Genomic DNA, 23,263 nt, shown 5'->3' on the forward strand with positions numbered 1-23,263 from the left:
GCGGCGCAGGCGCGCTGCGGCTCACCTGGTCCCGGGACCTCCCCGCGAGAGGTTGGCGGCGGGCGGGCCGGCCGGCCGGGCGGGGGGTGCCGCCGCTGCCGCCGGGCTGCGCTTTGGCCCCGCGGAGCCCGCCCAGGAAGGACGGGCCGGGGCTCGGCGCGGCTTGGGGCTGGGCTCTTGCTTCTGCAGGGAGCGGCGCCGAAAGCCATGAGGTGCCCCGGGGCGGTGCGGGCGGCGGCGGGGCCGGGCCGGGCCGGGCCTGGCCTGGCGGGAGGCGCGGGCCTCGGCTGAGGCGGGGAGGTGTCGCCGGCTCCTGGCCTGGGACCGGCCCGAGGAAAGCAGCACGCTAACCCTGATCCTGTGGGCTCGTCTTTCGCTGGTTTCCCTTCAGAGTTTGTGTTTCAAGACTTTCTCTTTATGCAGCTGTGGGCCTGTTCAGGAGAAAAATAACGTTTCATAAGTGTGCGGTGATTGCATGTGTGCGTTGGCGCAGCTGTGTGTAGTGAGTTTGATCGAGTGCGAACGGTGTAAGGTTCCAGCGGGGCCTTAATGGAGCTGGGAGCAGCCGCTCGGCCGCGCTGAAGGGTGGGTGGTGGTCTCCCAGGGCGGGAATCCGCTGTAGGGTTTGGTGTTTTTTTTGTGGGCTTTTGAAAGCTTTGCTTATTTGCTCTTTCGGTTTGTGAGCTCTTGCAATGAAACGTTCATTGGATGCGTGTCAGAATAATTCTTTGATTGTTTGAAAAAAAAATCTCTAAATAAAAGCAAAATGTTTATTTACACATTACTGGTGCTTCGTTCGCGTTAACAAGTTGGGTTGTACCTTCTTGCTTGCTCTGGCCACTGATTTCTCAGAGTTTAGGAATTATGCTTAAATAATTGATGCTGACTTTACCGATTTTACTCAGGTGAAATAGTAGTTCCTTTAATCAGTAGCTCCAATGATTTTAAAAATTAGAGAAAGAACAATCTAGGGAGAAGTAGATCTATTTGTGTAACAGTTTTTTTAATTGGAAGTATTCTAGAAAAATACAATACTAATGTTTTAAATTGTTAACAAATAAAGTACTGTTTGTTATGATTTATTAGGCTGTATTTGTACCAGGTAATGGAAGGTGTTACCTCTCAGTTACCATTTCATTCACTTTCTGTAGGGAACGCTTGAAGTTATTTTTGTCAATATTAGATGTTACAGCTGCTATTAAATCTTCAAACGAGGCAGAATCTGTGAATTTAAGTGATCTAAACCAGTTTAAATCACAGCAATCCTCTTGTTTTGTCTCTTCATTCAGAAATTGCATATCGATAAGAATGAAAAAATGAATGAGGGTTCATTTTATTTAATAAATCTTGGTTAAACAACTTTTTGTGCAAAGTCCTGAATCCTGAAGATTTGTAACACCATCCTCTTCTTTCTTTTCAAAATGCACTTGGAAGTATTTAAATAATACTTTGCTTACCTAGTTATCAGAGACTAATATCCATGTATTTAAAAGTTAAGCATGCACAGAAGTCTAAAAGAAAACACAGTTTAGACTGATAATTGCATGTAGGTTTTAGATATATAATGGTGCTGTTGCACTTGGTACCAAGATTTTATAAAAAGAACAATCTTAAATAACGAATGAATATATTATTATATTCTTGCTTATGCTATCTTCTGCGATAACGTTTATATTAATGTCAAATACATTAGGGTTGACTTTGAGGTTAATAAATGAACTCTTTAGCTTAACTTTAGACTACAGAAGCAGATTTTTGTGAGTGTTTGTATAACGTTTAAACAGTGCATGAAAAAGTCCTACATGTATTTCATTTGCATATTATTTTGAATTCGGCAGTGCAACAAAGTCTCATTCGGGGCTGTCAGTTTTACTGTGGTAAACTGTTGTACAAATACACACAAAACCCACTAGTTAGGTTCTAGTGTTGGTGAAGACAAGTTTACTGTGTCTAATTTCAGGAAAGAAGATGGAAGGGCTAATAAATACAGTACTTGCACTGTTTTATTGGGGTTGCTTGACTTACCTAAACCTCACTGCTTGTTGGTTGATGTCATGTAGATGTCAAGGCTGCACACCTAACCCACCCACCCCTCAAACAAAAAACAACCAATAGAGCCAAAAGGGACCTTAAGACATATTCTCAGTCATCCTCCTGCCTCAAGGCACAATAAGCTATTATGAAAACAACCTTGATGGATGTTTGCCTAACCTGTTCTTAAAGCCTTAAACACAGGTTCCACTCATTCTTCAGGCAGTCTAGTCTAGTCTGGTCCTTAACTATCCTTTTTCGAATGTCTAGATTAAATCCCTTTTGCTGCAATTTAGCCTTCTTATTCAAAGTGAATACAAGGGACAGTGTTCCCTTTCTTTTTGTAGCACCCTTTTACATAAGCTAAGACTTACCATATTTTTGCTCAGTCTTTTATTTTTTGATTAAAAGCATGGATTATTTCCTTTCTTTAATCAGTTCTGAAACACGTGACATTTTGTTGTTGCACCTGTCTAGCTGTGGTCCAATATTTCCACAGCTTCTCAGAGTTATCTTGGTGACAACACTTCTGACTATGCATCTCAGTAGGATGTATGCCTTTTTCAACCTCATGAACTTGTTGAAATGAAACCTACTGGTTTCTTTTCTGCAAGTTTATTACAATACCTCTTTTCTGTGCAGTTGATTAGTTCTTGCTAAGTGCAGAACTTTGCACTTGTGTTTATAGAATTTCCCCCTCCTGCCCCCCGCAATGATTTCACACTCTAGTCTTGACTTCTGTTCTTTGTAGTACCTCTCAACCTGGTGTCAGCTGCAGGTTTATAAGCATGTTTACCCAAAGATTACAATATTGAAGTGCATGAGGAATTCTATCTGATATAGACTTAAAGTTTGATAGTAAACTACTAATAGTGATCCTCTGAGTACAACCAGTTTTCCACCAGATCTATGTAGTTTCTGTCCAGATCAGATTTCCTTACCTTCCTTATGGAAATGCCAATGGAACATAATGTCAAAAGCCTCACTGAAGTGAAGATCTTCAGTTCATTCATGTCTGTGGAACCATAAATGGAAATTAGGTTGGTTTGATAGATTGTCATGAACAAATCATGTTGGTTGTTATTTATCACTTTGTTATTTTCCAGGCATCTACAATTATCTTGAATTTGTCCAGGAATTTTAATTAAAGTTGGCTGGTTTCTAATTTCCTGTTTGTTTGATTGGTTTGGGTTTTTTTTAAAGAGAAATACTCTATTTGTCCTTTTGTAGTCTCTTGAAACATCTACTAGTTTTGAAAGAGAAGATTGTTTTATACCATTGGGTTCTGAAATTTGTGGTAAAGTTTGATTAGGAAATGGTAATAGACTTTGAGAGAGGAGAAGCATTTGGCCCAGATATTCATATTTAAAGGACAACAAAGACAGAAGTCCAAAACTGTGCTCCTGTAAATTCTTTTTTGTCTGTCTTCCGAGACACCTGAAAGTTGTGAATGTCCTTAGATTTTTAATGTTTTTCGCTGGGGTCTGTAATTTTGCTTTTTTCTGCACAGATTATCCCACTTTCAACAGTGCTGACTAGTCTATTGCCAACCTCACACTGAAGCATAATGGAGGACCAAACACTAGCTATTTCATCTTCTTTTATGGCTTAATGCGGTTGGTATACTCTGTGCAGTTTTAACATGATTAGGCTCTGTAAAAATGCAGTAATACTCAATGTTTTTAAAACATTTTTAAAACATTGAGAAGTAGTTCTTGCCTTTTTTTTGTAAGGAAGCCTCCTGGCTAGAGCATTCACCTAGAGTAGAACAGGCTGTCCCAGTTTTCTCCTCTTCACACAGCCACCCATTTGTTCATATCCCCTTCTAAAAAGTTTTCTAAAACAGAGATGTTGGTTTAAGGAAAGGGCAGGGGTTGGGGGTGCTGGAAGGTCACGTCCAAATAAAGTACCTACAATTAAACAGGATCCTGTCTCATTTGAGACGCATTGCTCTTACGTGTCTTTTTACGAGCAAAGCTGTATGCAGCTCTCTGCTTAACATACTGGTTTTTTAAAAACTGATTTTTGCAGTGCATGTTTTCACTTGTAACTTCAGGCTTTTGTTTGTTTGGTTCAGAAATCCAAGTTTCTAATACAGTATTTGGATTCTACTTTGGGTGCTGACTACGTCAAAGCTAGTTATTACAGCAATAAATGATGCAATGACTCAGTTCCTTTTTGGATCTAAACCTTTTTTAAAAAGAGCGAGACATCGGACTGATGCTAGATTAACTGAAATCAACAGGAGAGTCCCCTTTACTTTGAAAGGCACTGAGTCTTTTCCCCGTTCTCATGTTATGTTGCCTGGTTACTACAATTTAAAAGTTTGCTTTTAGTAATTCCTGATACCAATCTGACTGTATTCAAGCCTCTGACCAAGCTTACATTTAAAAATTATTAGCTGGTATGTTTGCTGCACTATTTCTCTTCTCTGCAGGCAAAGAAAAAATGAATAATACCATTTGAGATGTTTTCAGTGAATGCCTGACAATAGATACATTTCGAGATTAAGAATCACTCATAATTTAATATGCATCACTGCTATAAAAAAATAGCTTTTTCCACTCCAAATGTATAGTTTTCTTTTTGATGTATTATTGATATACTGTATGATGAGCAGTCAGAAGAAGGTTGTAGAAATGAGTTTCTGATCTCTAAGTAGCTCTCGTTACAATTCTTCTACAGAACAGCAAGGAGACCATCATAATCTACTTGTAAATCAAACACAAATATTTTCCTTTATTTTACCACTGAAAGTATACGTACATGCTAGCAAATGGCTGTTGAATTTCTAAGTGTAAAATCAGACCATTAAATGCAGGATGCTTTTGTTTGTTTTAAACATAATTGCCCTAAAAATAGCTGCAGATTCATCATTAAAACGCAAAAATGTATTTGGCCCCATTATTGTACAAGCACTGAAAGACTATGAAGGAGTATCTCCTGATCTTTCTATTAACAGGTTGGTGCTGTATTTGTTTTTTGATAAGAAGAAAACCCATTAAAAATGCTGTCAACAAAGTAGCTATTTCTAAGTAATTATATGTACCACACCTTCTTAATTATCACAACTTAAATACTTAAAATGTCTTACTTACTTAGAATATCTAACTGCTTGAGACCTTAGTAGGGATTTGCGTAATATCTGAAGTAATGAGTTGTGAAAATGCTGTTTCTAACCTTTCAAAGCCTTATCAGGCACTACAATACGAAATTAAATGAGTGACTAGTGGGTCATTGCTGTATCTACATTTTGCTGTGATGTAGGGTATTTTGTTGTTCCATGTATCTTAAAAATACACAGTTACCTGAGTGGCACATGTTATTTTCCAGCGCTTTTGAAAGCTCTTAGATCATCACATAAGGAAATTTCCTGCATTTATTGTCATAAAATATATAGCACAGACAGCTATCGAGTTTTGGGTTTGACTCTGCAAATGCATCAGTCTTTTCTTGTTTCCTACTAGCAATTTTTCATAACACAAGTCTTGCAGCATTTTTTCTCTCTTCCCTATTTCTCCAGTTTTCACTGGCAAGATCTTCGTCTGGACTGATTTGACCTGTGACAATTCGTATCATCTGAATATCAATCCCACAGTTTTTGTGATACGTTTTCATGTATTATCCTCACAACATACTACCACAAGAGGCCTTACAGTTTATTAATGTTACTAGTAATTGTAAATTGACTTAACACTTACAAACATTTAAATATGTGCCTAAGTATGGTCCATTTTAAGTCTACACAACTACATATGATGTCAATGTCAAGGATGGGCTGTTTCATCTGGATTAATGCTCTGGCTGCAAGTGATTTTGAGCTCCTCCAGAAGCAGTATTTGTGGCAGGAGATACATACTCCTGTACATAGGCAGGAGATTTATAAGTATATACTATTCATACTGTCCTGGACACTACCAGGCTTGTGGTTAACAGAGCTCTGAGCAAAGACATCTCTTTCTGAAAGTGTGTAGCTTGCACCTTGGCCACATGCCCAGTGGGACTGGGTTCCAGAAGCTGGTGTTTGCATCTGGAAAAAGCTGTGACTAGCTTTCATTTGTGAGCAAGCAAACTGAAACAGCACTCCTGCATAGAACTGTGTCCAATTATGAAGCTGAGCTGCTGAAGGTACCTCAGGATAGGGGCTTGCTTTGATTTTTGTTGTTTTGCCAAAAACGTAAAGTGCAATCTCCTGTTGCTTGGCATATTTTGATCTTAGATAAGATAGTTTCTTCTCTATGTCTTTAGTTTTGCCAGGCCCTGGGGTGCGCATATAAATGGTTTTGTTTAGCTGTAGTTAGAGGAAGTTGAAGAGTTCAGTATGAATTGATGACACCTAGCCTGAAAGCTATTCTGAAATTCGCATTAGTGATTTAGAATGAATCGATTTAACCTTTTGGTTTTTTTGCAGCTAAGAAGTGTGAAAAGAAGAATCTTTTGGTTTTGTACAAGGAATCAATAAAATATTTTCAAGACAACTGTATCTCTGCAAGATCCTAAAATAATGGCAGAAGTAACTTTAATAAATATATCAAAGGGCATAGATAGAAGTTAAAAAATAAATGTAAAAAAACCCTTTAAAAATAATTATGAATAATTCTGGGCATTGAAGTGCATTTTCTCCACTTTTCTTTTAAAAATTAAGTTAATAATCATTCAATAATTGACAAACTAATTTCTATCACGTATTAAGTTAAGGGTGAGCTGGCCCACAACTTACTATGTTCTTGTCAGCTGGTAGCCCATAGTGAAACAGGAATTAGGAAATCATAGTGAATAAAGATCCTAGGAATTCTGCCTTTAATTTATTTTCATTTACCCAAGGAGGGAAGGTCTGCCAAATCATATACAGTTAAAGCATTTACAGATCATCTGGCCACTCTGACTTTGCAATGAGAGAAAATCAAGACTATCTATATTTACCCTGCATTGCTTTTTTAATTTGTGAATTGAAATTTCTAGCTACTCTAGAGCCTCTTGTTTTTTGTTTTTGAAATGGTCATTCTGTGTCTTTCAATTGGTGAGCACAGAGTGTCTCTGTATATTTTCTCTGCCAAAAACTATCCTTCTGTCATCTTTGTCATGAGTGTTCAAAACAATTATGACGTAAATAGGTAAATACATAACTAGTTGGTGTATTTTTTTTTATTGGTATTAGCTTCTGATCAGCTTGTAGAGAACACTCGTCTCATTTCTTAAGGTAATCCAGCCAAATTTCATTAGCTTCCTCTCATATTATCTATGTTATGTTCCCTTGAGTATCCTGTTAAGATAAGAGTTCATCTTCCCTGAATACATATTTTTTAAAAGCTGGATAAAGTAGTTGTAACACTACACCAGGAATAATTTTTGCTGTAGCGTTGAAACCTTTCTCTCTGAAAAATATTTAGACTAAAATATTGTACAGACATGTTTGCTTTTTTTCATGTTGTTGGCTGTTGGTCATTTTCTTAATTACATAGTTTATTGACGTTCTCATCCTACTGCCTTCTACCTGACAAATACCCAATATATACCAAAACTTTTAGTCATTAATATTGAAGTGCACATTCTTTAAATTTTACTCTACTTTTTTTCACCTTGCTCCTATTAGTTTGGTCTTCAGAGTCATTCAGTTCTTCCCATGTATTGTCTTGATTCCCCCCCCCAGCAGATTTTTATTAATGTATTTCAACTTCGATTCCAATTATTAATGAGAAATACTAAAATGACTTACACAATCAAGCCATTAGTGACCTCCATTGAATATGATACGACCTTTTTTCCACTGTCTGTTGCTATCTCCTGTTGAGTGTTTTAGTCATGTTTCTAATTTTTATACTGCTCCCCATTGTCCCCAGTTTCAGTGGTTGTTTCATGTGTGGCCCAATGTCATTGATTACTGAAGTCTGGCTGGATGCAACATACTGTTGTATTTCCTTGATTTAAAAAATAAAAAGCAACCAAACACCCAGAAAAACTGTGTAGAAAAGGGTAGCAAGTTAATGCTGAATGACCTGTATTTTTGTCTTTATTGAAAACTGAAATGAATTATTATTTTGGTTCTGGAACAACATGAAATCACCTCTGATCCTTTTTTCTGCCTTCACTGTATGCGAGTCTCACTTTTGCCTGCGCTCTCGCATTATGCATAAAGCTGAAAACCTTGTTTATTTTCACATCATTTATGTGGTCTAGCACCTTTTGCACTTTGTTTCTACACTTTTTGACATATTCTGATAGTCCTTTTGTTGGTAATCTTTTTTCCTGCCCCTAGAAATTTGTCTTCTTTTGAGGTAGGCATTTATTGAAGTAGAGTCTTTCCTTAAAGCCTTTTTTCCTTGTTTGAGAAATAATTTCCATGTTGTTTTATCTGCTTTTGCTTTAAGGAAATTCCATTCAGAAACACATTCAATTAATAGTCTCAAAATGCATTTTTTCTCAATGACGATTTCTTTTGTAATGATGCATGAAGGTTGTTTAGCTCCCCCAAAGCACGTAAGAACTCTTGTATACAGATGACTCTCTGGTGGCAGTGCATTTGGAGTAAGATCTTTAACTATGGAGTTATTACTGGATCTTATTGGAGTAAGATCTTTAACTACTACTAACGGTAGATCAGACTGTGCCTTTCTGCTCCAAAACCTTGGGTTTACGTATCTGCTGGTCACTGACAGTATATGACCCTTTTCTATCCAGTGTTTTAAGCTGGAAGTGTTTTGGATGTGTACACTAACGTTGACGAAGGGTCGTCTCTGACAGAGAGGCGTCGTGGCCTTTGGCAGACTTGGGCAGTTAGGAAGTTAACAAGCACTCGGGCTTTCTGCGAAGTGAGAGGTTTCACAGAGTTGTGACGCCTACTGTGCTGCTAGGCAGGTGTGAGACTTGGTCGCTGTGCAGAAGGCACGTACCTCCCAGCTGGAGCAGGGAGCAGTTCCTTACGAGGTGTATTGACATGGGTAGTGCGGTGGTAAGTAGGGGGAGTGGGCAGGCTCACCTGTTCCTAGGTCAGTAAGGGCATTGCTGCAGTAAACGCAAATTAAATCCCTACTTCCAAAGAGAGTAGATGCGGTTTGTCTGCTTTTCCTAGCAGCTGCACCTGTTGTTTGGCTCCGCGGACGGCACCAGGGTACGGTACTAACGCAGCTCTGGGAGCACCAGGCGTGGCGGTGGGGAAGGACCGGCGCAGTGATCTAATAACGCGAGCGGCCATGGCAGCCCCGGCGGCGCCGCGGAGGGGGCCTGCTAAGCTCGCGGTTCGACTCCGCCGGCTTAGCGACAGCTGAGCAGCCGTCAGCCGCCGTGAGGCGAAAGGAAGAGACGGCTCTGGGTGGAAGGCGAGTGCTTTGATACGAGACCAAGGAGGAGAAACGTCGCCGCAGCAGCAGCGGCGCCGCTGGCCGGGGCAGAGGCGGCTGCCTGCTGCCGTCCCGCCTGAGCTGCCGTCCCCGACCTCTGCCCGGGTCCTCCTGGTCCTCTTCGGGGCAAGCAGCTGCTGAAGGCGGCGTTGGCGTTGTTTCCGTACCGAGGGGGGTCCCGGCCCGGGCACCCGCGGGTGAGGGGAGCCTCGCGGTGCGCCACCGCTTACCGCCCAGCAGGGGGCGCGGCGCCTGACGGGAGGAGGGGCGCGAGCCGGCGCGGCTGCGCTTTGCGGACTGCTGTAAAGCAGCACCGAGTGTCGCGCTGCGTCTGGGGAGGGAGCGGCGGCGGCGGCGGCGGCGGGGGCTGCGCAACAACAAAACGTCGCCCGCCTCGCGGCGTGTCACCGGGGCCCGGGCGGCTGCGGCCAGGCCGGGGGGGAGGGGGGGGGGCAGCGGCGTCGCGAGGGGGCGGGCGGCGGGGCAGGGCGCCGCCGAGGAGGAGGCGGTGGCCTCCCGGGCCGCGCCAGGCAGCGACGCGGGGTCCCTGCGGCGCCCGCCGGGGCCGCTTCCTCCCCTCCGGCCCTGAGCAGGGCGCCGGCGGCACCCGCCTCTTCCCCCTCGGCCTTACTGTCTCAGGTACGGGGCGGCGGGAGGTACGGGGAGGGGGGAGCGGCCGTGGCGTTGCCCCGCACCGTGCGGGGCATTATCTGTCGGCGGGTGGGGCCCGGCGGGGCCGGGAGGGGGGCGGTGGGCTCCCCTCCTCTCTGCAGCCCCGCCCCGCACCGGTGGCGGCAACGGCGACCGGCCCGCGGCGGGGCTGGGCCGGGCCGGGCCGGCTCTCCCGGCGGAGCTGGCCGGAGGGGCGCGGGGGCAGTTGGGCGGCTGGGAACTTCACGCTGATTCCACCCCCCACCCCCGCCTTTTCTTATTTTTTTCAGTGCCTCGTTGATGCACAAAGCAGTATCTTCACTGCGGGAAGCCGCGGCACTCTTCTGGGTTTTGTCTCCTTGAAAATTTGTCACAAATTTTCTCTTACGGAAATGAGTTTTATTTGTGTGCGTAATAGGGTTTGTCATAACGTCATTTGTTTTGTTTGCGAAGTTGGTATTCTGTTTCTTAACCCATATTAAAAAAAAAAAAACAAAACAAAACAACAAAAAAACAGTCAGATGTTTTTGGCCTGATAAACAAGGAAGCAGTGTTCATTCAGAAATGTAGGCCAGGATCTTCAGAGGTGCGTAGGTTTGTAACTCTTACTAAAATGGGCAGGCGTTAAGGATCTATCTACTTTTTAAAGTGTCTGTGTTTCGGTGATTAGGGCTGAGCATATGTTTGTGGAATTTTTGTGTTGTTTGAATAAGCTCTTCCATGGCTTGAGACCGTAAGCAAGGCCTGATTGCTTTAGCTGATTAAATGATACCCTTAATCCCTGATAGTCAGGTACTCCTCCAAAAGAAGATATATTGCAGGAAGTAAGGTCTTGCTGTAATAGCCCAACTTCATTTGATTTTAGCACGATTACTTCAGAAACAAATATTTGACAAAAAAGATAAGAATCGACTGTTCAGCATGGAGACCTAGGTAGCATTTATCAGGGTGGAATATCTGTGTTATAAACTAATAAAGGAAAACTAGGTTTTTAGGTGGTGAAATAAGGCCTTACATTGTCTTTATTGTAACCAGTAGAAAATTCCAATGACAGATTAATTCTGAATACTTAGTAGAAACATTTTTGAGGAAAATTAATTTTTAAAGAATTAGAATATTTTGTCACTCTTGGAAACAAAAATGAAAGTTGCTTATAATTCACATACCTGTAGTCCTTGCTGTGAAAGTAGTTTTCCACCAATTTAAATGTGTTTATTCATCTTTTTGTTGGATAGAGGGACTACCTGAGGCAAAAAAAAAAACCAAAACCAAAAAAACCATTAGCCAAGATTATCACCAATTCAGATTTATATTCTTGCTGGTGTGCAAGGGTTGATAGGGAAGGATGTGATCTTCGTTCATTTGATAAAGTGAAAATCTGGTCACCTGTCTTATGCTGTCATCCACAGTATAAAATGACCTATTGAATTCATAAGATAGGTAAGGCTGTGTGCACATTTTGTATTTCACTTCAGTTAAATAAAAGTAGGTGAGACACCAAGCTTCCTGTTTTAAAACTCTTGAAGTCTCGCATATTTAAAAATCTGTTTATTTTTATTGATGGTTGCAGCCCTGGCAGCTATAGCTGTGATTATGTCTAGTATTGGGAGCCCAGGGATGAAAAACAGCTCTTAGTATTCATGCATATTTCATGTGTCCTTTCCAAATCTAGATGGGAACGTTCTGACCTTTCAGAAATGTGTCTTTTACGAAGCAGTGGCTTTTGTAAAAGTGTATTAAGAATGTATCTTAACATAACTGTGACTTCCACTTTAAATTAATAACTTTGTAGACCTACGTAACCAGATCAGTGGAGGTGGTCATGTTGCAATAAGGTTTAGCTGACAGCAGTTACTGCCTTTTTTCCCAAGATGAAGAATCTTTCATTTCAATTGTGTGTATTTCCTCTAATGGTGAGGATATTCTTTTGAGAAGATATAGGTAATAGTGCCCCCCTCCCTAGCTGATGAGCTGTGGAGGCTTAGATGTCAGGCAGTTGAATAAATGGAGAAAAAATTGCTGGGGGAATGGGACAGGAATGGGATGATTTGATTCACGTGTAAACCATGGGGATAGTACAAAGAGATGGATTTGCCATAGGCAGATGTTGTATAAAGGTTTCCCCACAGCTTTACTAATGTGCAGCCTCCTTTAGGTCAGTTTTGTTACCAGATCTGTAGTGATTTAGCTTTTTGCATGTCAGTGAGGTTGAGAAGAGATTAGAAACATGTATATTGAGTAATGTTGTATGGGACATGTGTACAAGGTAGGGATAGGGTAATTACTTGCAGTCCTAGTCTCTTTGAGTTTTGTCAGTGTAAGTGATAGTGATCAGCTGCTTCCAAAGTCTACAGTGCTCTTAAAAGAAACACAAAATGTATCCGCAGCCAAAGTGTTACACTAGTGAACTTCCTTCAGGCTTTAGATTGGTTGGTTTTCTTGGTGGGCTGATGTCAGGCCTAACAGAGACCCCTAATGGAGCAGAGGGGAAGGGATTTTGCTAACGAGATTATTTTGCTGTTTTATGGGTTTTATATAGTTTGTGCTATTTGGAAAAGTAACTACTGTGAATTAAAGTGATGTCTTCCTTATTAAGTGTTTACCAAGTGAAATCTGAGAAGGCTGGTTCACGACTTCACTAGCAAGAGACTTCCTTCTGTATTTTTTTTGCCAATAAAGTGCAGTCCTAATACTTGGCTTCTGTCGAGTAAAATATTTGCTTTTACCCACTGCCACTTGGCTCTACTGGGTGAAGAGTGGAGAAGTCTGCTGCACTGTCCTTCCCTGTTAAACTGGTAGATCTACTCAATTTAATATCTGAAAAATCCCCTACTTCTAACAGGTTTCCTGAAGAACAGCGTAAAACTGTCTCGATGGTTAATCTCATCATTCTCACCACCAAGGTTCTTGTTAGCAGTTGTGGCAAAGAACATGTCTTACTTCGCTTCTCAAAGCCTTATCGAGAAGTGTTTGCAAAAGGACACTGCATTAAGAACAGTTAGACATACGTCAAAGGTCAAAACTGCTAGGGGGACCAAGAAGTAAATTTTTAAATTATTTTTGATGGCTGTGTAACTCGGAACTTCCCTAACTGTCTCTGGAAGCAGAATTCCTAGTTAAGATCTTAAGCTCCAATAAAAAGTGTATTTTGTCATTCTTTTATAAAGCTACTGCTTCTTATTCCCAAGTTCGTTGCTGTTACATTTGTCTCGGAGTTCACTGAAGTCAAAACATTCCTGATTGCCAAATCATAATGCTTATGTCTTAAAACCATGATTTACGTAGTGTTAATGTAGCTAACTGAGTTTAAGCCTAGGACAGAGCAAAGAAACGGTCTAGACTGAAGAATGTGCTTGTGAATACCATGTTTGTCAAATCCACCTGTTTGCATCCATTGTGCAAAGCCAAACAGATTCCTTGCCCAGGTGGCTATGTGCATGCTAATGCTTCACTGATGCTTGATTGATGCTAGGATTTCTATGGGTGCCTTATGATCTTGGACTGATTCATAGTGTATTGGGGGAGAACTAACTTGTTCGTGGGACTCTATGCAGAATTGCTCTTAGCCTGCCAACTCATATAGCTGAGGCACTTCCAGCTGTGCGTGCTCTGTGCGTTCTGTCTGTTCCTGCTGGAGCCAGGCCATAGATCAGTCCTAGGGAAAAGCTCTTCTGTTTGTAGCTGTCCTGTGCTGGATTCAGTTAGAAGATGTGAGACAGACACTTTCAATAGTCTCTTCGTAAGAATACAGTGGTGGTAAGTCTCAGAGGTGAATGATAACGTGGCATAACAGAGGCATTCTGTAGCTATTCTATAGGTGGCCTGACATTTCTGATGCAAGATAATTGCTTTACTGATCTGAGTGGACTTATGCATGAGGAAACGAACCTTGAAGGTCTCAGATAAATTTTTTTCAGAGATAAAATTAAGGAGACTTTGCTGGTCCAGAGGATGGATACTGCTGTTTACAGTACTTTGCAGTACAGTTACTGTGGTCTGACTTGTCTTTGAGATGGCTTTGCAAAGGTTAGGAAGAGTAGTACTGTACTTGAAATAACATTGTTTCACTTTAAGTGTAGGCTTTCCAAGCCAGTGATGGTTCCTAGAATTGGCTGCAAGGAGTGAGTAAGCCTGCCTGCATTGCTGTGGCTCGTGTAACTGTAGCACCCCTCTGCAAAGCACAAACTCTTCTGTCTGGGCTGGATGTCATGGAGTGTCTTTGGCTGACCGTAGGCAAGAACCTGTCTCCAGAATGTTGTCATGCAGTTTGTGGCTAATACTATGCATGTTATTCTGAAATACTGTACCTTTCTGTAGGGCAAAAGATAAGTATTCTGCTTGGAGAATTCTCAGGTAATTTTGTCATTCAAAAATTGGTGTATCTGTCATCACTGTGGGTGCGTTAAAGCAAACAAAGGAAACTGAGAGTGGTTTGTAATAGTATTTCATATTGTCCTGTGAATAAAGATGTGTTTGATGCTACATAATATCAAAGCAAACATAATAGACTTTCAGATTACCTTCTGATTGTTGCTGTTTTATAAAGATCCGTAGATCTTTAACTATCAATTGCTTTATTTGCCAGCAAAGATTAGCAGACCAATATATAGTACGCTAAAATTTAGTAGTTAAAACAAGCTTTAAAAGAGCAGTTTGTCTCATGAAGTAGTGAAAATGAAGAACAACCAAAAGCGAAGAACAATGCAATAAAGTTTCAAAATCTGATTGCACTTGTTTTGCTGATAGTGGAGCTGAATATTGGATATTTGTGTTCTTGCTGCTTACTCTGCATTGTACAGGTTGTCCCTGCTTGATAGGAATGAAAGGAATAGGGCATGACTGCCCCTTTTAGGCTAACAAGTGGGGTTTTTCTTTTGTGAACTGCTGAGTTCTTTATTTTTGTTGGAGCAGGGCATGATAGCACTGAGATTCGATCTTCATGGGATTTCGTTGGGGGTGCAGCTTCTTAAATGGCTCCAAGCCCTCTGTCAACCTCCATTGCATCAGGGTCATGCATGAATCAGTCTTGTTTGGCTCTCTGCCCTTGAGAAAGGGAAGTAGTAGTACTTAGGTTATCTCACTTTTGCTGAAGGTCTTGTACAAATTTTATAAGCTTTTTTATTATCCTGTTTCTTGGTGTCTTGATTTATCTGATGGAAGAGCCTTGCTGAAAGAATAAAAATACATCTTTTTAATGAGAGGAAAGAAATGACTGTTGGTGTTCCAAAATACAGCTTGTGCGATACTTTCATTCACTGGTCCATTCTTTGAGCTCTTGATAACCATATTTGCCAGTTCCAAAAAAAGTACTGTGGTAGCAACAGTATACAGAGCATAAGGTTTGTTTGTGCATACCAGGCCTCAACGGTGAGGTTTCCTCATGAAGATAACAGTACTAGTATTAGCTGGTCAGAGTAAAAAATAACATTAAAAGTAAAATCTGATAAAAGCCACATATTAGGGAAGGGAATTAATTTTAAAAGTTAATTGTGAGTTCAGTGAACCTATGTAAAGAAAATAAGAGTTAGGACTGAATAAAAGAACTACAAATGGAACTGATAGAAACTTCCTTTCTGAGACAATCTTAAATATTGTCTTGCCTGGTATCACTCTATATATGGGCATTTGGGTTGGGTACATAAATGGTCTATGATAGCACAGAATTTGTATGGAAGTGGAATTGCTGTGTTCATTCTGAGATTATGACAACAATGTGTTCCGCAAGCTCTTGGTAGTCTTGAGAGCTGTTGTGTTGGGAAGAATTTTTGTGTGCTCTAGCCTCTAGGCTCAACCCTACTGGATACCCGAGTTGTCTGTAAGTACGTTTAGAGTCTGAGTGGTGGAGAGCGCATCAGACAAGGGGAAATTACTGTGTTTGTAATAAGAGAGGAGCAGGAAATTGAAGATGGGGAAAATGAGGAAGTAGACTACTAACTGCTTTGTAAATGAAACTTTTTTTATTCACTGCTTTTCATCAAGTTGGCCAGAAGTCTATTTGGCTAGCTGGGTTTAGGTGTGCATATCACACTAATGGGACAGAGACCAGTAATTTCACGGTTATGTAAGAAGCATGTGCTTAAGATAGGCATTTTCTGCAAAGTGGTTGGCTGGTCATGTGTCAAAGCACTGTGTACTTACTGTAGCAGGCTTGGGAGAATTGATCAAGGTTCTTTTTGGCACCTAAAAAGGAGATTGATTCTTGATGGTGAAGGGAGTTGACTATATTTTAAAATGTAATTGAAAATACATTTTCAAAGTAATGATATATTAGATTACATCTATTCATCAACCAAGTTTACAACAAAAAATCGAGTTAATGTGTAATGAACCATTTCACTGTTTTATAGTGCTTTAATGCTATCATACTTTTTGATTGCTAGTAATGGAATTCATTCTTAATGACAAAATACTTTGTTCCATCTTATAACTCAAATGTGTTCTGCTTTTATTTGTGATCATAAACTTGGCTGCTGTAAAGATTTCAAACTTTGAGCTTGTTTTTTGACTTAGCAATTTTGAGGGACTTCCCCAGTTTGCATGAATTTTCTTGTGCTGCTGTTATGTCTTGGCATGATTAATATCAAAGGTCTTTACTTTGTGACATGAATGGATAAAAGTCATGTACACTTCATGATTCTTTAGAGGGGAACTTAGAATAATTATAGTTTTCAGGTAGCTGTCTTAACAGCTCTTCATTAAGTCTTTACTTAAAATGGCTTGAAAGAAGATACTACCCCATTTTTCCTCTCGAAGTCTTGACTCTAAGTTAATAGTCAAATATTTTGATTAGGAAGGAGGAACACTAATGCTGATTGAGCTGATTGCATCTTGCTGCTTTTTGAAAAAGCTTCTGAGGACTACTTTTAATTAGAGGGAGATTTTGTAGGATCTTCTAAGTTTAACAGCAGATGATCTCATTCTAAAGACTCTTAATTATTTGCATAATATTTTTGTAGTCCTTCTTAAACCTTGTCTTTGGTGGAAGAGCATTGGACTTATATGTAGTATGGGTATTTCTTATGCCTAACCACTAAAAATACTTAAAATGGATTGGAATCTAGTTAAATGGTAAGCTCTTCTTCCAACTTCTGTCTTTTTTGGTCAAGTCTTTTGTTCAAAGGTTTGTAATAGCATTTCTAAATAGTGAAGGAATGGATTATTTGTCATTGTTGATTGCTGCCATTCACTTAAAAATATACTCACGTTTAAGCTGTTGTGCAATTTTTAATTGGAAGCCAGCAGCTCTCCCATGACTAAGCAGTCCTTCAGGACCTGTATTGGTTAGAAAAAATCAAGAGATCTTGATTACTTAGTTGAGTTACTTTTCCTTGGTTGCAAGAGTGCAAATATACAAAATGTTTGAATCTGAGTTAACTGGCTATTACATCTAGGCTGCTTGTTTTAATAAAACTAAGCTAGTAAATAGCATTTCAAGTTTGCACTAGTTTTTGCTGTGTGGTGGTTTAGGGTTTTTTGCCATCTTACAGTAGTTTGAGGTTTCTCAAAGTGTAAACTTTTCTTGCTTTAATTTTTCTGCTGTAACTTAAATAGCTCTATCTGTATATCAGCACAGTGGCCTCTGTGCGAAAGTAAACAGCGCTTATACAAAGATAATCACATTCAGAATGCAGAACTTTCATACTGATGGTGATTTCCTCACTAGAATTTAACAATAAAATGCGGGGGGGAAGCACTCCAATGAGTAGAACCGAGTCCTTCGTAAACCAGCCCCTGATTATGCTCACATAATGAGAAAATGTTCAGATTTTTGTTTCTTAAGAAAAATTCAGAATTAAGTAAAATTGTCCCCTTAATTTATCATGTTAAAAGGACAGGAAACTGTTGTGTATAGGCTGGATGTGTAATATATGATGGTGAGTTATGACTGTGTGCGAAGACAATAAGCTCTCTGAATAAATCAACTTTTTTTTTTCCCCCAAATCGAAATATTTTGTGGATTTTCTAAAAAAAAAAAACAAACCAAAACCCAAAAAACCAAAAAAACCCCCTTGTGATGAAATATGGGGTTATTGTAGGAGTGGCTGGCTTGCTTTTGGATTGTGGAAAAGACTGGCTGGACTAAGTGTTGCATTTCTGTAAAACAGTGGTGCACAAATAACAGACCAAAAATACTGCCTTAAAGGTGACCTTGTGAGGATGAGGAAAAGATTGTGTACTGCTTGTTCTCTGTGTGCTTATAAGAGGTTTTAATTCTGATTTTCTGTCCTTGTTGGAAATTTTATAAAATGGAAGTTTCAGTCTTAATTTTTTGCAAAGAAAGATGGTGCGTGTATGTGAGAGTAAGTACAAGCGTACAGAGGAGCATGTGAGAGCTGGTATTTTCCTCAGGAGCTGTCAGGAGCAGAGAAGCATAGATACCAGAATTCCGCAGCTTTAATAGAGGCTTCTTTGTTTACTGTGTATACTTCTTACATGCTTAATGTTTATTCCAAGTTTTTTTTTATTTCCAATTTTGCAACTTCTTTTTTTCAGTCCTAGAGAAGAGGGTAGCCTTATATAGGGCATTCCACAAAAACTTATTGCAATTAAAAAACCCCAACATATATTGCCCGGGATGCAGCAGTCTTCCATTTAACACTTGAAAATAAGAAATATTTATCTCCTACTGTGAACTGTGCTTTGATGAAGTGAAAGTAAGAACCTGTCCTGTTGTATATACTGGCAAGAGGAGGTTTAGTCCAACTTGCATGCAGTTAGCTTTTGACTTACTGATGTAAAACATACCTGTCTGCTGCAATCCCAATAGAAAACAGCAACGCTTTCTTAGTTATCACAGGGTATAGGCCTCACATTTAACAGTAATGGTTTTAAATGTTTGTAGGATTTCCAGTGAGAACATTCAAATGGATCTTTTCAGCTGGGGTTCTAGGATCCACAAGGTTCTTGATCTCCAAAAAGATCCAGTGAACTCACGTCTTCTTTAGATGTTAGTACTGCAGCACATATGCCTTGTGCAAAATTTTTATTCCAGATTACATCACTTGAAGAATTAGATTAGTAGTTTATGGCTATGAAGAGAACACAGGCTGCCTGGGATAATGCATCAGTTTATACCTGTTGCTAACTGAGATAAGTCATTCTTCAGGGTCTGTTAGGACCAACTAGCTCACAGCTGCTCCTGAAAGCATCAGTTTGTGAAACTAAGAAATGTTGATTTGACTGTTCTGTAGTCTCAATCTTGTATTGATTCATTCTATGACAAAATAAACAAGAGCTTTAAATATTAGCACCAGATGTAAGAATGCATTAGCATTTTGAAGAATTTGGAGGTTCAGGCAGAAGATTACGGACCTGAGTAGGCAATGCCACTTAACCTGCCATGGATCTTGTTGTTGCTACCTTAGACTGTTTTTTGTGGCTTCATGCATATTCTAGTTGTGCTGCTTAAGGAGCCTCATTCCCACATAAGGTATAGTTGCACATATTTTTTTTAAGCAGCTTTCTGTTAGTTCAGCACAACCTGATGTAAGCCAGGTATAGCTGTTTGTGTGCTTATGCGATGCATTGGTGTCTGATCTGGTTAGAAATTTATTTTTCAGGTTGGTCAGCTTTACATTCCAATTCAGTTCATAAACATTTCTTCTAGAAGAGCATAGGAGATGTTCCTTCAAACAAGTGAGGGAGGGAGAAAAGAAGCAGCACTTAACTGCTAAAGTAGTACAAGTGCGAAATGTCTACTATATTCCTTATTCATCTATATGCCTTATTCATCTGAGGCACGAAGAAGTGATATTAGTTACAGTCAACAGTGCTTCAGTGGTTATCACAGTGGGAACCAGCTTCTTTTGTCACTTTCTTTTGGGACTTTAAACAGAAGGCAGAGATGCCAGATGAAGCAGGTTGAAGGTGAATGTATTAGAGGTTACTGTTGCCTGTGTCTCTCAGTAGTCTTCGAGTACAAAAGTTTTTCTTTGAAATAGTCTTTGAGGCTAATGTTGCACTGTTGTATGTTGACAGCCTAGTATTTTGACAGGGAGGGGAACCTGCCTGGTACAAACTATTAAGGGAACATGTGATATGATATGCATTTCTGTCGCAGGATAGAGTCAAAAGTACATGGACTGAAAATAGCTTTGTACAGTATACTATTAATGAGTGGTGTTTTTTTAAAGAAACTCTAGGTAATAAATGGATTTCTCATGACTTTAACCCAAAATAATAAGGTTCAAAATCTCTCCTGTTTTATTCTTTTTCATGTCAGAAAAGAACTATGAATTCTAAGTAACTGATTTTTATAGCTCAGTTGTCACCATACGGAACCATGTATTGTGTTCAAGGTATTTACTATGCATATATACAGCTATAGGGGAAGATGTAGGCCTTATTTAAGCATGCAGTTTAGTTGATGGCTATTGGAGCTATTTAGCTGAAACTTAACTTCTGTAAGCAGTAGCCTGTAAAACTCTCATGCTTAAGCATTGGTAGAACAGACATTGTCCATACGTTTTGCAGGCAATGTACGTCGATATTTGCCCTGTGAAAGTGATAATGTTTTTTTTGACTAACAGAAATTCCCTTCAATGCAAGTTATGAGAGATCCGTCTTAATTCAAAATGACATTGTCAAGCAGTATTCTTAATATTATGAAACAGCTGTATTTCAGTTATTGCTGTGTTAATTTTTTCACTGGGGGGTCAGTCTTAGCAGTAAATTGCTTTTCTGTTATTTCAGTTTTGCTCTTGAAAAATCTGATGTTACTTTTTCTTGATGCATATCTATGTTTATTTCTAGGCCTTTCTTAAAACTTTCCATGTCTAAATGGACTCCTGAATGTAATATAGTTTATACTCTAAAAGCGGATATGAAGAGTGAAGTTCCTTCTGATGCACCAAAGAGACAGGATAGTCTGAAGGGGATCCTCTTGAACCCTGAGCCTATTGGAGCAACCAAAAGCTTCACTGCAGAGGTTGAGATGATTGCTAGTAAAGTAGGGAATGAGTTCTCTCACTTATGTGGTGATTCTCAAAAGCAAAAGGACATGAATGGCAACCGTACAGAGCAAGACAAAAGTATTGTGGTGCGAAAAAAACGCAAAAGCCAGCAGGCTGGTCCTTCATATACTCAAAATTGTCCTGATAAAGAAAACCAAGGAATCTTAGGATTAAGACAGCACCTAGAAACACAGAGTGAAGACAATGATTCTTCTTTTAGTGACTGTATCTCTTCACCTTCATCTAGCCTACATTTTGGAGACTCCGACACAGTAACATCTGATGAAGAAAAAGATGCTCCTGTAAGACACCCTCAGGCAGTGTTGAATACTACAAGTAGAACTCATAGTGCAAGGTCACAAAAGTGGCCTCGGACTGAGTCAGACTCTGTACCTGGGTTATTAATGAAAAGGCCCTGTTTTCACAGCAGTTCTTTAAGAAGACTTCCATATAGGAAGAGATTTGTGAAAACAAGTTCATCACAGCGGACACAGAACCAAAAAGAACGAATTTTAATGCAGAGGAAAAAGCGGGAAGTGTTAGCTCGAAGAAAGTATGCTTTACTACCCAGCTCTAGCAGTTCCAGCGAGAATGATCTCAGTAGTGAATCTTCTTCCAGTTCATCTACTGAAGGAGAGGAAGACTTATTTGTGTCGCCTGGTGAAAACCACCAGAACAGTACAGCTGCTCCTTCAGGTAAAATTAAATTCCTGAGGTACTTTTTATTAATGAGCTTTCATTATATACAATATGCTTTTTTAATAAGTGATTTGGTGCGGTTGGTTTTGTGTTTTTATAGAAGTTATACTACAGATAGACTTACTGCATGTAATGTGAACATTACACCATAAATTTTTCATGGGAAAAGTACATTCAGAGCTTCCAGTAAAATTAAAACAAATCTAGAATCTTTAGCTTTTACATTAAAGGTAAAGTTAATTGATTCTAAACAATGTACTGGAAGGTCGCTGAATCTGATTAGCCACTTGCTGTGGAGTTGCTCCATTTTTTTTTTTTTTTAGCTGTTGAATTGTATTAAAAATTTTAGCTATTGCTGCTTTGTTAACTGATTGTGGCAATAACAACTCACTCTGGTTTCAGAATGTAGAAAATATCTGCTAATACCTCATGAACTGTGCTTGACAACTTAAAAAAAAAATTAAAAGGAAAAAAAAAATTGGTCATTGTGATAAGAGCATAAGAGAAAATTCTAAGGCCTGAAGTTGTGGAAAGCAAAGTATTGTGTCTATACCAAATGTTTTACCTAGATAAACTCAATGCAATAATCTTGCAGTTGGTTTACACAGGTGTTTTTCTACTATGTCTTGACACTATTTGAGGGCATGCTTGAATGTTTGGAGCAAGGGTTGAGGCGGGGAGGCGGTTTTGGTGTGTTTGGTGGTACATGTGGTTTGGTGGTTTTGTTTTGGGGTTTTTTTTTCCCTTCTCCATCTACCAATTTTCTTGGACTTCCTTTCATCTTAAATTTGCCAAGTGAAAGGCAGTCCCAGGACTGGGTCCAGTAACGTTCACAGTGTTGTAGTTGTGCCTTCTGTTTATCATTTCAGCTTTTTAGAGAGCACAGGGAAGTAGATACACAGAACACAGCATAGTGTTAATCTGTGCAACCATGTTTTTTGCCTAGTGACAAGTATATTTTAGAAGGTGAAACCATATCTCAGACTGTGCTGATCATTCCTCTAAGAAAAAATGACTGAAAATACAAGGACAGGTTTAAAAAAAAAAAAAAAGGCACGTATGTTCATGTTAGGGCAGGATTTATGCTTGAACAGAACCAGAGTACTAAAGACTAGATTATTGCTTGTTACGCATTGTAGCAGGAAATAATTTGTGTGTTGTTCTTTAATGTACTGTTTAAACACAAGTAGTAAGATTTGTAATGCAAAAATCTTACTTATGTGGTGCTAGGGCTGCATAAATAATTCTGAAACAGAAGAATTATTGCACAGCCTTGATTACCGTCATGCATTTTTGTGGGGACAGAAATGTGATTTTTAAGCCTAAAGAAGTTATGTTTGACACGCATGTTCAAGTGTATTGAAGGGTATCAACTGTAAATAATTAATGTATGGGGATTTGCATACATTCATATTAAAAACCAATTTGGGAAACTACTGTATTAACACTTCTGCTTCCAAGTTAATAGTTTCTTCTCATTTTCAGAGAGGATGGAGTTTCATGTAACTGTAAAATGATGTAGGACCACTAACAATTCTCTTTCCACACAGCACCATGCAACAGTGAAACTGGTATATGGATAAGAAAATGTAG

General features: G+C 39.7%; 1 protein-coding gene across 7 annotated transcripts in view; it reads left to right on the forward strand.

Moving 5' to 3' along the window:
- Positions 1-49: 49 nt before the first annotated feature.
- Positions 50-23,263, forward strand: part of RNF111 (ring finger protein 111) — a 65,899-nt gene continuing 42,685 nt past the window's right edge. For 5 of the 7 annotated variants that reach the window (XM_052807346.1, XM_052807348.1, XM_052807352.1 and 2 more), the window contains exons 1-2: positions 51-212; positions 20,772-21,667. In XM_052807346.1, the coding sequence (XP_052663306.1) occupies positions 208-212; positions 20,772-21,667 (901 nt within the window). In that variant the 5' untranslated portion in view covers positions 51-207. Of the gene's footprint in view, positions 213-9,712; positions 10,008-20,771; positions 21,668-23,263 lie in introns of those variants that run through there. The other 2 variants (XM_052807351.1, XM_052807349.1) reach the window with 2 other exon arrangements.

Source organism: Harpia harpyja, chromosome 14 (genome assembly GCF_026419915.1).
Source record: "Harpia harpyja isolate bHarHar1 chromosome 14, bHarHar1 primary haplotype, whole genome shotgun sequence".
Taxonomy (NCBI): Eukaryota; Metazoa; Chordata; class Aves; order Accipitriformes; family Accipitridae; genus Harpia; species Harpia harpyja.